Source organism: Megalops cyprinoides, chromosome 6, assembly GCF_013368585.1.
Source record: "Megalops cyprinoides isolate fMegCyp1 chromosome 6, fMegCyp1.pri, whole genome shotgun sequence".
Taxonomy (NCBI): Eukaryota; Metazoa; Chordata; class Actinopteri; order Elopiformes; family Megalopidae; genus Megalops; species Megalops cyprinoides.
In genome coordinates, this window is record NC_050588.1 from 35,335,099 (window position 1) to 35,353,261 (window position 18,163).

The window sequence follows — 18,163 nt, forward strand, 5'->3', positions numbered from 1 at the left end:
ATCATTTTTCCAAGCATCACCTTATTCAATATTATGCCAAACGGATATGATGGATTGTGTCTTTTCCCTGAGCTCCTGAAATATATCTGGGAGTGTCTAGTGCAATAACTCAGGGACCGTAGATGATTGGATTAAATTTTCCCTGCTGGGCAAGACCCCTGTCACATGTTTAAATCCGTAAGCACAGCTTATGAACTGCATAACAATGTAAGGTCAAGTACCTCTAAAAATCATCATAAGAATGCTGGAGAATATGAGCTCCAGAAGGCTGATGCTCCTCCACATTACCAACCTGTGTCATATATACCATCTTTTCTCTCCCAGCATTTATATCAGAGCATTGGGGTGGACGATCAACTCCTCTATTATGGGGCTTTTCTTTAATAGCAACACAGTTCTTCATGTATTGCATTTTCCCTCCTCTTCAATAAAGGCCAACTAATGGCTGAGGGATAAGAACTGTAGAAAAAAAGGGTTTCTTATTTCAGTTTCTTATTGAAAGTGAATGGCTTCTAATTTCATGGCATACAGCATACATTTCATACCATATACGATATTTGTCATTTGTCAATACTTTTAATCTTGTGAATTACGGGAAAAAAGATGCTGAGATGTATGAATTACCCAAAATTTTGCATGCTTGCTGATTAGGAAACACATGTCTGTCATCTAAACCAGTGTTATATCTATGAAAGTAGTTGAATGTATATGAAATAATGGTCATAGTTATGAATGGGTCTAAACCTTCCTACAAATAACAAAGGTTTAGAATTGTTTAAAAAGCATTAGTTAACAGTATTCATTATTTTTTTCCACTCTCCATGTTTTAAAATATATTTCCAATTTGCACAATTTCACTCAAAATTATACCACCATTAAAACTGAACAGAAACACTGTTATTGGTATTATTCACACAGCTAAGTAGAAGGTATATTAAAAACACACAGACAGTTGTGCTTTACGTGTTATGAGCCTTTGAATCAGAACAAACTTTTGATACACTGGATATGTGATATTATCAGCAAATATGAGCAAATCCTGCCGCTGCTTAAGAGCCAAACACTTCATGGCCCTCTGCCTCCTGCACCTTGGCCTTCCCACGCACAGTATCATTGGATTTGCCTGTTCTGTGTGGGGAACGTAACATAAATTCACCTGCTAAGATGATTATCTCATCCAAGAGGAAGCAACCTTCATTCTAAAACCGCAGTTTGTGGTAGAGTGAGAGACACAATGGAACAGCGAGGTAGTTGTTGATGGAGAGCTCGTACCTGTCTTTACAAGGAATTCAGGGTGCCCTGCTGAATGGAGCTTTTTCTGAAGGACACAGAGATACTTCTTCCAGGCAAGAAAGAATCTGAATTAATGCAAAGGGAGATAAAGGAAACCCCCTCTTTTGCCGCAGACATAGGGACCAGCACAGTGATTCACAGCGGTGAGCAAGCTGAAAGAGATCCTGACTTTTTTTTTTTTTAATAAATTGCTTACCCAGGTATTTATAAGGGTATTTTCTGGCAATTCAAAATATAAGAAATGCTCTGTCTGAAAAATTCCATGTTGTGCCCCAACAGTACCTAACAGGGACAGAACTACATTTTGTTTGCATGTAAAAAAATTCTATGTATGTGGTGAGAAGGCTGGCCACATATTATGATATGTGGCCATTCAGCATATCTGTACGCATATTGCTATTTCCCATCTCAACATTCAGATTTCATTCACAGGTTATTTTTTCATTTATATGTTTGCCCCTGGTTTCTGGGTTTGCTAAATTGATTTTCATAGAGAAAGAACCCCTCAGGTTAAACTACCTGAATAGTTATCTGTGTATTATCATAGGAAGTGACAGAAATGTATTGATACATGGTCTTCAAATCAAGAAACCTCAGCTAAGGGGAATACTTACGTATGTAATGAATTGCATGGAATCAATTGGTTGTTTGTGTGGAACCTAAATGATGTCTGATTTCCCTGATAACAGCTATCACTGTTATTATACTACGGCGAGTGACCGAAGACCAGTTTCCTAAACAGGCTCCAGCTCCCACCTGCTTCCAACTAAAGACCCAATTACCCTTCCTAATTAGTTTCAGTTATTAATTATGTAATCATGTAAATCTCTGTATTTCTTGTAATATAATACCCCACACATTGCAGCTTTAACAAAACATTTCAACATTTGATCTTGTCCTTTTTCATGCACATAAAATCAACATGCTCTATGTTTCACATGAACCTCAAAAATGATCTCTGTATTTTTTTTGTATAGATGAGGACACCTTCTGGTACATTAGTGTTATTACAGTTGAACAGATCAGGACAAAGCCGTAAGTACATACCAATAATTATATGGATTGTGTTAATCTTAAAAACTCAGCTAGGGTGAACAGTGCTACTATAGGTCTGGCATTTGGTATTTAAATACCAAGAATTGTATTACAAAATACTTAACACAAAATAACTTAGCTTTTTAACAGAACCTTTGCCAGCTGTCAAAAACATAATTCATACAAAATGTGGTGACTCAGCTAACTCAATCCTCAACTGACAGCCAGACAATATGAAATCGGTGTAAATAAGAGAACAAGTAAATCAATCAAATTAAATACTGTCCAAAAATAAAATTATTATTCTGGATCTACAAACTGGCACATTGCCATTAACATACAATAGCTTATAAATTTTTCCAAGATGTTTATTCTTTGCAATTAATAATTAAGAACAAGGGGCTGAAAGAGAGAGAGACAAAGATGGAGGAGAGAAGAGAAGATCAAGAGGTAGAGAAAGAGACAAAGAAAGATAGAGTCCCCAGAGTTTGGATTTAACACGCTTTTGATATGCACGAACAAAGCAAAATCACTGCCAGTACAACCCCTTATTTTTCTCCTGCCATTTATCCACAAGCATCCTCATCTGTGCTAGAAGTTGTTGATTGAGATATTTTGATTGTGTTAACATCAGATTAACATACAGGTTTCATCTAGAACTCAGGCACATTGCATCCCTGCATTGTGAAATTTAAATAGGCTAATGTAGAATGTATGATCTTAGTCATATGTATAAGAGAAAAGAGAATGGAAATATATTCCATATGTATTCCATAAGTTCCAAATGGGAGATAACCTGACTGACAGAAACCTTACAAGTGAACATTCTCCAACCGGTGAAAAATGCCTTCTGAAGAAAAAGTAAATTTGTTTGCAATACTGTTTTTCACAAACCTGGTCAAAGTATCTGTGGGGAGGTCATGTACTGTCAGACTTTCTCAATGCAGTACGTACATCAGTTCAAAGTGAGGTGTATGCGCATATTCCTACTGTAAATGAACATGGAGACAAAGTAGTGACCGCAATAATAAAGCAAGACAGCCTTATACGGGGTACTGCTCAGGTAGGAGTAAAAATATTACTCATGTCATACTACATATTATAGCTTCAGTGCTTGCTACTTTGTTGTCTAATAAGTAGCAATGCATATACATATTTTATCAATTCATAGAGGTATCACAAAAATATAAATTATGCAAATGAGGCTTGTTTATATAAAGAGTGCTTTTAATCACCTTTTATTAATTTTCACAGCATTAAACATTTCTTTCTGGAGCACATGATATCATTTATATGCCACTTTGTTCTGGGATGTTCATAAACAGTGGTATCGGCAACAAACAAATGTCACAGGAACTCAGATTGATGTTAAATACAGCACATGAACTCAGCAACACACTAAAACACACAGTGTTTTGAACTCTTATTTTATGTTTTGACATATTATTCTCAGGGTTTTGAAATAACACTTTTATTGAGCATTTCATCTAAGACACTGCACTTTAATAACCCTTTTAAGATGGTTGCGTTATTGTATCAACAAAAGAAAAATATGTGCCTTTATTATAAGATGTCTATTGGCAATATTTTTCGTATCCAATATCTGATAGAGCCTGCATCTACATCTTGCCAGTATTATCTTTTTTTTTTCTTATTTTTAAAGCATAATAAAACTGATTTCCTATTGATTTCCATGTTAATCTATATATACCTATGAATAAACTGTTTCTTTTACAATGATAATAATCATTCAATATTTGTGGCACAATCATAAATTAGCATTATGCACACAAGAAATGTCCTGAATGTACTAGAATGAGCAGTCCTATAGTATCTTACTGTATGAATGCAATCCTTAATACAAAAAATGTAGACAATTCCTCTAATGTGTAACTTTACAGACTACCTGTAAAACTGCACAAAAGAACACACAAAATAACGGTAAAACATCACAAATCAACAGCAATTTTAGGTTATATGAAACTGTTGGAAAATGGGCCTGTATAATTATAATTCAATGTATTATCGGACATTTCCCCTTGCAGTTATCCAGACGGTTTTCTCACAGTTTTATACGCTCTCAATTGTTCAAATTGTCTTCTCCCTGAATCGCTCTCATCCTGTGTTTGACTCGAGTCTGTGGTCTCATCTGCCAGTTTTCTTCTCATTGAAGACTTTTAAAGGAATGACATTCTCTTGAAATTGTTAAAAGGTAAGGAAGCAGTGGAGGAAAAAAAAGATATGAATCATTCCTAGTACATGCTACGTAATAATTAAAGATATGGGAAATTTTTCAAAGAACATCCCTGAGAGTCCTTCAAGTAGAGGGTTTCTCACATAATCCCTGCATTATTTGCTGTACATCCTTACTTGTCCATTTGCACTGAAGAATCACATAACTTCAGATCACATTTCCTATAGGGTGAATTTCCTATAGGACAAAGTTGTCTTGACAAGAAGACGCACACTGGGCTGTAACATGTGGAGGAGTGTGAAAGGTCAAACTACACAGATGCGAGCAGCTGGACCTATGGGGACGGGACATCAAACAAACCAATCAATTGGATTTTATTCGTTATAGCGCATTTTTACAATCAAGATTGTCACAAAGTGCTGTACATGTAGCATAATGGATTTTCCAGTGGGAGTTTAGAAAGAAAAAAAAAAAAAAAAACACAGAAAACCCAGGCGAACTGGACAAAAAAAAAAACTGGAAAGTTATTCCCTGACACCAGGAAAAGGCGGTCGAGAGACTCCTGGAAAATAATGGAAAAAAAAATAACATTGGCGTAACACATAAAAGTCATCAGTTCATTGCAACAGTTCCATTCCACTGCCAGTGAGGGGGACAGTGGATGGCATGGTGGTCATGAGTGGTGGCAGGTTATGAGCAGTGACCCTCCCACTGGGAGTATGATGGCACTTACGTTTTAAAGGGCCTTCTTGCTTCCTGCTGCTGCGTGGGCTAATGCAAGACCAGTGTTTGGTCAGAGGGAGAAGCGGTGATGAGGTTTTTTCAGTCTTCCTCTGATCTGTCTTCTTCTCATTCTGTGGGGGATAACAAAACATTTTCAGAAACGGCCGGAAGGAGTTCAGTTCTAATTCAAACCACAGTCCAGGGAGAAAGCTCTTTGTAATACAATAAAGGAGAGCTCAAATATACATTACATTACTGTCATTTAGCAGACACTCTTATCTAGAGTGACTTACATTGTAGGTTACAATTTTATCAATGTATACAGCTGGATATTTACTGAGGAAACTGTAGAACCTTTCAGTTACAAGTCTTACCACTACACAACACTGCTGTCCATAACATTACAGACACACACTCAGTTCAGCCCTGCTTATGTCATAGGAAGCATGTCTGTATACACATTTTGCTGCTAAATAAACAGCAAACACAAGGCTACCTGTAAAAGTTCCAGTGATCTAATTCAAGAGCCTGCGCTTGCAGTGACAGAATGGATTTGATTTTATAATGTCACGGTTGAAAATAAAGTGCTAAAATGTTCTCAAAATGGAATACTGATGGCAATGACCCCCAAATTATCAGGTATTGGATTACGTACTCATCGGGCTGCTCCTTAACCTGATTATGTCCACGCCAAAGAAGGGGGGGGAGGCATTACTAAACCATGGTGTATATAACATGGAACCACGCTGCACTTAAGTGGACCCAGAGAACCCTGACATCAATGTTCATTTGACAAAGTGAACAGAAAAATAAACCCCATGCATTTAATTTACAGTGTTTACAAAGACGTCACATAAAAATGTCTTCCAAATGGGATGACGCTATAAGATTTGAATGAAATGTGCAGGCCTCTTTTTTTGGTGATATTTCAAGTCATTCTGTGTGGAGCAGCAAGCAACGGAAAGCCTCTCCGCTTACTACTGCACTAAAAATAAACACGTTTGGCAACCTCAAACTCATATTCGCATCACCGACTTAAGCAATTATCTGCATTAAGAAACACGGGCTTATCTCAATACGTCCCAACAGGAGTGCTCCATTACAAATGCAGGGAGCTCTCAAAGTGTGTTCTGCCTGCTGGCAGAACTGATCTTTTAGAGTCTGACATCCCACTTCAGCGTTGCGCGGAGATGCTTTCCTATAAACGTACACTTTCACATCAGTTAGCGACATACACAAATGTGTTGTGATAAATGTAACACGTCTGAAATACCCTGCAAGCCTCTCTCAGTTAGATATGTTACATGCTCTTTTGTCTGTCTCAGGGTTAGAATATCCCACTATTCCTTTGTCATGCAGCTCTAACACCTTGTTTGTACATTAGTGACCCATTTTGGGAGAATGACCCATTTCTGTGTTCTCCCCTGCCTCCCTCTGTGTTAAATAAAGAAGTCCTGCATTTTGATGGCTTTTCTTTAAAATGCTGACACCAAGACACTCCTTCAGGATCCAAAACACTCCTTAAATTCCCAAATATCTACACATTTATAGGAAGTACATTACATTATGACATTATATTATTTGCTCTCATCCAGAGTGACTTACATAGGTTACGATTGGTACATGCTATCCATTTCTACATCTGGATATTAACTGAGGCAATTCTGGGTTAAGCACCTTGCACAAAGGACACAACAACAGTGCCCCAGTGGGGAATCGAACCAGCAACCTTCTGGTTACCAGCCCTGCTCCTTACCACTATGCTACACTGCCATCCCTATAGCTAAAACATGCTCCATATGATACTGTTTAGCTCAAACCATCATATATTTTCATATGCTCAAAGACTGACCTACAGACTTGTTGACCTCTGTTAAGTTTAGAGGAGAGTGACTGGTAAAACACGCATGTGTTTTCCGTACTTTAGATGCACTGTTGATCCAGTCATTCTGTTCTGCGATGGACAGAGCGGCTGTGTGGACCTTCTGATAGATAGCCTCTCCTTCCCGTGTCTGAAAGGTGAAGAGGCCCTCTCCTGTGTCACACATCCTAGGAAAAAAAAAAAAAAAACCAACCCAAAACAACATTCATGAACTGCTGCATTCCAGTAAATGCATATTACAAAAGTGTGAGAATTCACAAATATTATTTAATATTACTGCAGCATTAATAAATATGACATTCTGCCAATAAAGACAGCTTTTTCTCTACCTCTGTCAGGTGTACAACTCCCATACAAAATAATATAAACGTGGAGTCAAGTATGGAATTATTTACAGAAAATACTGTTAATCTTGAAAATTATGTTTTAATGTCCTGTTTGTATTTATTGACTGATCATATAAGCAAACTCTGGTGCCTTCAACATGTCCTTGAAAAAAAACACATCTCTTATATTTTATGGAATCAGCTCGACTTCCACAATTTTGTGTGGTACAGTGCAAATGTATAGCTCTTGTACTGTTGCATGCTGTGTTCCACTGTGAAGACGCTCACCTTCCAGCTTCGAAGGTGAACCAGGTTTTATCTCGACCATAACGCCGCAGAGCTGTTAGTGGCCAAGATACAATTTTAAGCCGGGGGTTGAGTGCATCCCAGAGACAAATGGTTTCCAAGGTAATCTGAAGCAGGCATTCCCCGTGGGTATCCAAGTTAGGGGACGGCATCAAGAATACATGGAAACGCTCTAGAAACAAACACGATATTCAGATAATCAAGCAAATATGCATATATGAGTTCTCTCTCACTGCCAAGAAATTGCTAAGGAAGACAGTCATATCAATGCATGCTAAAATATCTAAAATGGTTAGATACAATAATGTACAAGTCATTAATGCACAATATGCATGTACTGTAGAATGTATTTTAATTTTAACATTTGCATTTAATGCATTTTCATATACTGATGCTGTTAGAGACTGACCGCTGATGTCACATGGCAAGACATGTCTGTCTGGAAAAAGCGGTGCTGTTTATGTTTGGTCTTCCACACTCTATATTATATTTTACACGGGGTAACATGGATAATTGTCCTACCAGAAACACTCCCCTCTTGGCAAAGGGCAGGTAAGGGCAGACTGTTGTGATTGTCATTCTTACTTGGGTAATCAAAGCCCTGAAGCTGGACCATAAATATCTCATTTATGATGTAATAGGTCAAACCTAAATAGATTGATTCTTTCTAGACTGAAAAGTAGGTGTTTTGTACAAGGTGCCTGTCAGCAGGAGGGACTAATTCTGTTTTCGAAAGGAAACATGATTTGGTGAAGACAGGGAGGAAAAAAAAAATGCCATGGTGCTTCTCACCATCTTAACATAGTATAACAAGTCATACATTTATAATAGCAGCAAGACACTTAAAAAGAATCAAGGCTAAGCCAATCCAACCAACGCTATTTGTGAACAAACTGGAATTTTTGTCAAATACCTTTGTTATTCCACTTAAACAAACAAGGCAACAGGCACAGCCACTGTTAATGCTGGACAAAAAATAAATAAATAAAGGAAATAAAGCTCACACCTCAATTTAGAGCACTGTGTAGCCTTTACTCTTTACTTATTTTCAACTTTATCTCACGCATTCACAGTTGGCATCTCTTTGTTTCAGTTATATTGAAGGTTGAATATATTGTTCTTTGACAGTTAGAGTACATACCACTGTGCTCCCTGCATACCCCAGTAGCCAGGAGGTCCGGTTCCCCCAAGCTTAAGTCATTGCTTTTACTCCCAAGGCATTCTGTCTGCAGAACTCTGCACCACTCGTTCGCCTCCAGCTCTACAAGGGAATCATCTGAAGATTGACGCGTGTTTTGTCTGAATGATGTTCACAGTGCTTGCAGACATTTCCAAGAACTGCTCACATGTTTCATACATCAGTGGCTATACTCCGCCGGTCTCAAATTTGTGAAGCATCTGCTAAAACTCCAGGAGCAGCGGGAGAACCCAGGACACCATTATATACAAATATAGTCTTTGGACCTTTTAAAACTCACACAGCATGGGATAAATCTTAGGGGGGATTGGTAAAACCTTCATACGCCAGACAAAGCTGATTTTACTGACACTGAGGTTATGTCTGTTGTAAGGCTCTCATGTTGAGTTGGCTACAGGTTTCGTTTCCGCTGTTCATATCTACTCATTAATTACGAACTCATAAATGTATGCATTAATTGTGGACACAGTAAATATGCAGCTATTTATATACATATATATATATATATATATATACATACACATATACATATATATATATATATATATATATATATATATATTTATTTTTATCAACTCAGCAATGTTACCCTTACATAAAATTATGCAAACATTGGTATCAATTCCATCAGTTCCAATTGTGCAGCAAAAATATGAGGCGAACAGGTGACTTACTGATGAAGTAAGTAGAGGTGGGTGAAGACGTAGGTGTTTGCTGGTATTTAGGTTTACAGGTAATGTCATGTTTTATCAACCTCAAAACAAGAGGCCTCACCTGACTCAAAAGCAATGGTCTTGGAGGTATTGTCATTGAAAACCACTGTCACTGCATGCTTCTTTTTGGTCTTTGGTAGTCTTGTAATATTTTTGACATCAGTCAGCTCTGTTACCTGCAATGAAAATTATAAAAAATACCACCAGTCAGAGTTGGGCTGCAAAATAAACCTTGCCTTCATTAATTTTCCACTCATTGTGCTGTTAATTTATCTTATTATGAATCTTCTTCTATGCATCTCTGTGAATTCATACAGTTCATTACTGTTTTGATATTTCATTTGCTTGTTCCACAGGTGTTGATGTGCTATGACCAAAATGTCATAGCCTGGGAACAGATTAATTAAAAGAAAAAAAAACCCAATATAAATCAAGACTGAATAAAGTACAGGGTTTCTCCATTTGGGTTTCATTTGAGCTGTCAGCCATCTGTCCATAAAAGGGAAAGACATTTCTCCCAGCACCCTATGATGCTCTACATACAATGCATTAAGGTGCTTTAATTGCACAAAGTGACTTGCCTTGTGATAGCAGCGGAAATAGGCCGCCCGCTCATCCGAGAACTTCTCCAGTCTCTTTGGGCCTTTGCTGGAGGCTTTCTTGAACACCAGCCAGCATCTTTGATAGATCTGTAGGAGGGAAAAGAGGCTCAGCAAGCAATTTCTGCCTCCAAATTAGGCCCCAGTGAGTAATGCCATTTGTGTATCCTCTCTTTTCATGGACAGATTCTAGATTATTAGCAATCAATAATATTGTACAGGAGGAATCCGACTGCTGGTTCTGAGCATTGTCTCATTCGGTTAGTCTTTAGGCTGGTTTGATTAGCAGACACTTACCTTACTGCAACTGAAGTAGACATTGAAATAGAATAGAAATACTGATTAACTGGCTGCTCTCTGATTCCAAACCTTAAAACCAGCATATTTCAAGAATCTTTCTTTTATTTAAGTTGTATATTGAGCAATAGTCGTCAAACAGATAATATCTGACACAAAGGACAAAAAGCAACAACCTCAAGTTCAAGGACAACAAGCTCAAGTTGAGGACCCAGTTTTATTGAAACCTGCCTGTGATTTGTCATTATTTAAAAACCCACAGGAACAAACCTATTACTTTTTTAAGGCCCCCCTCTGAGAAATGACCAATGTTTTACCTTACAGCTATCACTCAACATGTAAAACTAGCCCGAAATTATTTTTCTTAAACAATTTGGAATTTAATGACAGAAAGTGTTCTCATGGGAGTACGTAGCACCAAATCAACTAAATTCTACATTCATGTAGAACAATATTTCAGGTGTTTTAGTAATCTGTCATCTATGTTATGCCCATTCTAATTAAGATTTTGCACAACAATAAAATACATAAACCAATAACAGACAGATATGAGGGACAGAAGCACATAAACATCTTTGTACTGACACTTTTAAAGGAATATATTTATAGCATTGAGATGGAATGCTTTTGTAAGGTTAGTCTTAGTGTTACAAATCTAGACAGACATAGGGTGGATTTACATGTGGTAAGGAGTTCATATTTCTCTATGTTTATTTTGATCCTCTGTTGAATTTCAGTTCCAATTTTAGGATCTCACTCTCTGTAAAGTGAAGCCAAGAGGCATGCAACAAAGATGCCAGCAACTGGCCTGGATTCAGATTTATGCAATATACTCTACAAGGCTTTTAGCTTCTTTTGCCAAAGCTGCCATCAAAAAAACTTGTTTAATGCATGCCTTTAATGGCATTGACACTGCAGATCTTTAACCTTGGCACTGCCAAATACATTAAAAAATTCCCTAATAATACTGCATAACCCAACAATAATCTGACGGGGGGGGGGGGGGGGGGGGCGGAAATTAATCAATATTGTTGATTTTAATTACCTCATGTATGTAATTATGACTTCAAAATTCATCTTCGCAGGACAGGAGGGAAGGGTTTGTTTTGCCAAAAATAAAAATGATGTATTCACAGGCTAGAAAATTTAGAGTGATCAGCTGTAATGGGAAATACGGGGCTAAACAAGCTACTTACTTTGATGAAATAACAAATAGGTTAGAACTAAACCGTTAGAGTTCTTACTGCGGCAAGAGGAGTCATGTCTGCTCAGATGTGAATCCAGGTGGACAGGATCCAAGGAAAGGTTCACAGATGAAATCTGACTGCCTCAGATGAATTCCAGGCTGTGTCTTTAATGGCTAATGTGCCAGTATTCCTCTTCTCATACCTCATATTAATTCTGGATATTTGACTAAAACTATAACAGTGCCCCAGAAGCTCCTGTAATGGGTTTTGAATTTGCTGATGTCAGACACTTGTGCTAAGGGTTGTTTGTAGCATAGTGATTTGAGGAACTGGACTTCTAATGGGAAGACAGCAAGTCAAATCCTGGGTGTGTATTAAACCTGAATTGCTTAAATGAAAATTCAGCCATATGCATCTATCTTATAGAGTTTAATATTCAGATAACATCCCCTACAAAAGGGCATCTGCCAAATATATTGTTTAGTGCATGTAAACTAGGGTACAGTTTTAGGTCACCTCAAACCATCATATCACAGAATTGTGATGGGGCCTATGAATGATGACCTCTATTTTAGGGGGGGGGGGGGGGGGGGAGGGGGGAGTCACATGTTTTGGTTTCCTCTTTGAGTAGTTACACTCCTCAATAAGCTTTGCCTGAGGTCACCTATTTTCTAAGACAACTGAATAGAACACCTCCCAATCAGAAAATCTGGCACTGAGAAGGAATGGTGCTCGACTTTACTATGGAAGAAAACCATTTATATATCCAATTCCAATGTTGGCTCTTGTTGTGAACCTTATAACCTTTAAAACAGGAAAACACAGTCATAGTCACAGTGATGTTGCATAGCAGATGCCTATATCCATGGTGACAGACGGTTTACACATTACTTGTAAACCATTCATGCAGTTGAACATCTACTAGGAAGATTCAGGTTTGTACCTCACTCAAAGGTAAAACCAAAGGTAAAATCTCCTGTCTTCTGGCCATTTAAGATACCTGCTTGGGCAGCTGGAACCAATCCTGAATTTAAGCATAAAAGACATCCAAAGAGGTCTTCATATCCTCAAGTGTGTATCACATTACACTGAGCAATTCCTGTAGTGACCGTACCTGGGAGGAGAAGCATGTTGCATCTCTTATTGGTTCAAAATGAAAAATATGCAGCCATCTTAAAATAGCAGTCAACATGAGGGAGGGAGAGGAGAGGTGTGGCAGTATGTGGAAAAGCACTAGCTGCCATACCCAACATACCTCCATGCCCTGAAATGGGCACGGAAATGGGTACTGAAATGGACCCTTCTCCATGCCCGGGAACATCTGACTGCACACCTCTGTTTGGAGTAACTTTTCCCAGCCCCTCTCCGATTCCCCCCCCCCCACACACACACTTTTCATCAAAAGCTGCATTGTTTCCATTTTTACCTATTCCCCTTGGTGCGTTTGAAGGAGGTGGTAATCATTTCGCACCATGCTTTACCTGTGGGGATCACTAGATTATTGGGGCCACTGGCATGATTTGTATTCTCAGGAGAGTCATCACATCAGGCTTAAACTGCTACTGCTCTAAATGAGGGGAATACAGTCAGTTTAATCACTTTTACAAAAGGAAGTATTCAAAGAGTGGTGTATTTGCATAATGTGAAATATTTCTGTCAGTAACTATAGGTTTATGATGTTTTTGACAGAAAAATAGACAATATTTCTCTATCCCATGTTTTGCATGGCAACAATAGCCGTCTCTTTGAGGAGACTGAAATCACAGTAGACCTCTAACGTCTCAGTTCATTGACAGGTAAAGAATCTATCTATCTATGCAAAATGTATAACTTATCAGTAATTGAATGAATGGGACATTTTCATTCTAAAGACATTCAACTGCCAATGCATCTATGATATTAGATTCATCAGCTCTTCTACTGCAGATACTAAAAACTTGATGTGAGGCTGGCTGTCTTGATAAAAGTGAGATGCAAGTCATCAGATAAGGGTGCCTTCTACACCAAACAAGAGGAGCTTAGAATGATAATACAAGCAACCCCTCCACCCCAAAAAAAAAACAAAAAAAAAATGGAAAATTGGAATCTGTATGTATAGAGAAGCTGGCCAACATTTCTCCCATAAATGAGCAGAAAAAAATAAAGGTTAAAAGAACCAATAATATAGTTTAAAACCTGACAAACAAAACAAAGAAAACCAGCCTGCACAAACCAACAGCAGGGACAAAATGAGCCTTCCACCTGCTCTGCAACCACACCTGTATTTAATTAGCCTCCAATTAATCAGGTGTGGCTTGTTAGCCAATAGGCTGGTCCCCATACCAATTACAACATGTGCGCACAATTAACAAATGACTCACAGTTCACGTTTAGTTTCCAGGGAGAGGTGAAGGCTCCCCTGCATGGTATGTTTTAGAATGTAAAGATGCAGTCTCTGTTTGTTTTTGTTAATAAACAGGACAATCATGCATTTTTCCCTTTTACTCAACCCTATTTTAGAACTGCCAATTGTATATAGCAGTGTTTCCCAAACCTCTCCTGAAGGACCCCTTGTCCTGCATGTTTTAGATCTCTCCCTGCTCCAACACAGCTGATTTTAACGATCAGTTTGTTATTAAGCAGCTTCAGGAGTTCATAATGAGTTGATCATTATGACCTTAACCACTGAGATACTTGGGAGCCCACTGGATCATGTGTTTTAACTTGATAATAAAACGCAGCAGAGCTGAATAGCATGACAGATCTCAAACCATTATTTAACCTTTCTTTCTTGAAATATACACCAGACATATACCAAAAAAAAAAACACTGTGGCCCTAATACTCTTCCATAGTTTCTAGGATAAAAACTGAGAGGTAGTTGTACATATATAAAATGTAAAACCCAGCATCTTCATAGGGGGAACATTCTGCTCCCTTGACAGCACTTGGAAGTGTTTGGAATCTTTATAAATGATTACCGATGCCGTTATGCAATTTTATATTATTTATGGATTCCACTTTTTTCATAATAAATATAAGTTTACAAAGGATAGACTTTCTACCTTTCCTCTTTCTACCTCAATACCCCAATACTGATTTGAAGCAGATCAAAAGAACGCCAGCCAGGTGTACTAAGAATACTTATACTTATACATCTTTAAGTGCATTTAACTGCGTTTGAAAAGCTGTGTGCACGCATTCCTCAGAGACACACTAACTGGAAGAGAATGCCATAATAACCGCTTCCATTAATATTAAAAAGGAGAAAAAAAATGTGAAATGAAATGTACATTCTGTCTGGTTACCGGTCTTCTCACAAGGATTTTGGCTGTCGCAAAAGTAATGGACTCAACTGAAATCACTTTCTGTGTGGTTCTATAACACGACAAAGTTTGTGGTACGTTAATTCTTTTAAATCGTAAATGTTGCATTTGAAGTGATTGTTGTGTTAGAGGCAGAGAACAGGAGCTTGTTTGATAAAGTCACAAAGCCAACAAGGCATACTGTAAATGTCTGTAACAGTAAGTACAGGAGATTAATGCATACAAATGACACTATTCCTCATTTAAACCTCTAAATAAAGCTTTTATGCCTGTTGCACTTTAAAATCACTGTCATGGGTTTGAGTTGGATATATTTTTATACTTGCATTCCTCCACTCTACACAGACCTTGCAACCATTTCATAGCAAGTGACATTCATTGGTACAATGCGTTCAAGTACATGTAAACGTTTGACCTGTTGCTGGGAGATAAATTTTTTTTTGTATGGTACAATAGCAGGAGAAGGTTGTTGGACATGAGGCTGTATATATATGTCCTAGATCACAGAATAAACAGTGCATGCTGTAATTTCAAAACCAAGTGTTGTGTAACATAACTGTATATTCTCTGTGTGTATACTGTCTGTTTTTGTATTAATTCGGCTTTGTTTTTTGACATTGTACTGTGTCCTAAATCTGTTATAATGAGATAACAAAAATAGCTTCAATGACAAAATTAGGTGTACTTACAGTTCTGCTTGTACTCTTGGCTCTAGTTCCTCACAGAGGTCAATAGAGAAATTTAGCCAACAGCCATAGCACCTTCCACCCTCCTTCTCTCAATAACACTTAGATAGGAAGGAAAACAAGTTTATTGCTGAAACCCTGTTTAGGGCTTACACTGGATGTTACTCCCACTAATGGTCACTATCAGGGAGCCATTGGCATTCCTGAGAAAGACTAGGTGGTAACCGTAGTAATTCTGGCCAAATTCCAAATCTGGCTCTTTCAGTCAGGCTCAATAACTCCACAGTTTGATTGGCTAAATGACTCCTAGTCTCTTAAATTCAAGTTATGTATGGCGAATACTTGAATACTGTCACACAAAACATTGGTAAACATGAAGATGAGGTTCCCTCACTTGTGTGAACTGCGTTAAGATCTCATGGAATATTCAACGCACAGAAGTACTTGCAAAATACATTAGTTACATTTTAGGTTTCAGTAATACGCCCAACTGCTTTGGTTGTTTGGCTACAAGCAGAGGTGCTTTAGTACACCTCTCACATAAGACAAGCCAGTGCACAGTTGATCAATGCCTTTCTGTCAAAACCATGTAAAGTATGTCTTTCTTTTGTTAAGGTAACTAAAGTGAGTTTCATAAGTTTTGCTGCCAGGCAACATCTATAATATTATGTAACTAAATGTATTCCTTTTTAATACATAAAAGCATACTGTTTCGTATTTTGTGGGCTTCAGGTTACAGAAAGCTTTCTTTTGTTTCATTTTTCAGTGTGATGTATGTGAATAATAAACCAGAGTATGACAAGGATTTTAATATTGACAGGACATTTATATTTTTGGGTCTTTTACAGTTTTTTTTGTTTTCATTGCTCATTTGCATCCTGCCAGTTGTGGACAGATCTTTCTGGGATGCACTTACACCTAGTACTATGGACAGAGTAAGGCAGTGCTAGAATTTTCCATGGGGAGTTTTCTGCCACTTAATAAAATGTGAAGAATCCATTATCTCATCTTCCTTCTTAGTGTTCTGTCAGAGGTGTAAGACAGGTCCTTTTCTGTTCTCTACTTAGTGAGGTAACAATGGCCTTGCAGATGCATGTCAAACAAAAAAAAACAAAAATGTCATACAGAAAATCTAATTGTTCCAAAAAGTTTGTTATTAAATATTAGTTAAATTAGTATTAATTATCACAGATAAATAAAAGTACTAAGCACCAAAATAACAGCTGTGTTCTGCTTTTACCAAAACAATATCAGGGTGCTGTTTTGCTTTTCCTTTACAAATACCAATCCTGATATTAATCAATGCACTTTCATGAACAGTGTGTGTCTCTGACTTGCTTGTTTAGGAGAGAATGAGTTTCATGTAAATTGGTTATACTCTCTCTCTGCACTTACCTATGCAACTCTCTGCTGCCGTACACCCTAGAATCTTTACCGATGTTTACTAGCCCATAAAGCTTTATATCACAGACAAAGGGAGACAAAGTTTTCAGTTGTCACTGCGCTTAGCATATAACAAGCGTCAGTTATATCACCACCGTAATAAATAAAGGCACAACTGTGAAAAAAGGAAAGAGAATCCCAGTGAAACGGTACGAAGTAAACGCTCTCACTCACCCCAAAACGCCTGCTGCGGATTCTTACATATCCCTGCTTCACGATGTCATTAAAATTGGATGCCATCGCCTTTCTGTCCCAGGACAGAGCCTTCCCAGTGCAGGTCTCACACCCAGACACCTGGTTGTCGCAGTTTTTTTTTTTTTTTTGTGCTGGTTAGATTTCAGCCTTGGCTTTCTTCCATACTATAAACTATCCAGAACAGCGAGCAGCACAGTCCACACACTCCCAGTGTCTGAGTGGGATGGAAACAGAAACGGAGGAAAAATGAGACGGAGCGTGGGGGAGCCGAGGGGGTTGCAGAGGAGTGAAGCAGAGAAGTGGAGAGAGAAAGAGGCTGGCTGCTTGCTCTAAGGACTGAACCAACTTGCCAAGCTTCTAAAAGGACAGGAGTCAACACCAAAGTGTCTTGTCAACTGCAATCTATTTAAAATTTTCCCAGAGTTGAAATACAATCCTCGCTCTCTCTCAGGAGTTTTCCAAGGGTCTTCTCCCTATTGACTCATTTACAATACACATTTCAGACAAAGTTTATTCATATTTAGTATTGGCTCTCGGGTTATTTCCCCCAAAATTGTTGCCGTTGTTAAAATCACATGTTTGTTTGTCAACCTGATAGCCTCACTCTTTCCACTTGAGAACATACCCTCCCCCACCAAACAGCGTACAAACAGCCAAGGTAGGTAAGCATGTAGCTCTGGCTTTGGATTTGATTCTGCAGGCCGGATCTATTAATAGCGATAAATCGCCTCATAGTGTGGGAATTAAATATTTTCTGACTTGCTGACACTGGTGACCCTGGG

General features: G+C 38.1%; 1 protein-coding gene across 2 annotated transcripts; it reads right to left on the reverse strand.

Annotated features, from left to right (window-relative positions):
- Positions 1–4,472: 4,472 nt before the first annotated feature.
- On the reverse strand, positions 4,473–17,742 carry LOC118779511 (docking protein 5-like). Of its 2 annotated transcripts, none has more exons than XM_036531659.1 (8): positions 17,361–17,742; positions 10,252–10,359; positions 9,732–9,846; positions 8,901–9,020; positions 7,742–7,931; positions 7,168–7,294; positions 5,256–5,376; positions 4,473–4,856 (listed from the first exon to the last, which is right to left on the reverse strand). In XM_036531659.1, exons 1-8 carry the CDS (start codon positions 17,424–17,426, stop codon positions 4,828–4,830), a joined length of 876 nt encoding a protein of 291 aa, XP_036387552.1. In that variant the 5' UTR covers positions 17,427–17,742; the 3' UTR covers positions 4,473–4,827. The 2 variants fall into 2 exon arrangements, with proteins under 2 accessions (XP_036387552.1, XP_036387551.1); XM_036531658.1 differs by having other exon boundaries at positions 4,473–5,084.
- Positions 17,743–18,163: the final 421 nt, after the last annotated feature.

Bases quoted from the DNA above. Each gene is read 5' to 3' on its own strand.
- LOC118779511 (XM_036531658.1), bottom strand. From the start codon at position 17,426: ATGGCATCCAATTTTAATGACATCGTGAAGCAGGGATATGTAAGAATC. The intron at 7,932-8,900 runs GTATGTACTCTA...GTTTGTTTCTAG, and splicing joins GGTATGCAGGGAGCACAGTG to AGCGTTTCCATGTATTCTTG. The intron at 5,377-7,167 runs GTACGGAAAACA...TATCCCCCACAG, and splicing joins GGATCAACAGTGCATCTAAA to AATGAGAAGAAGACAGATCA.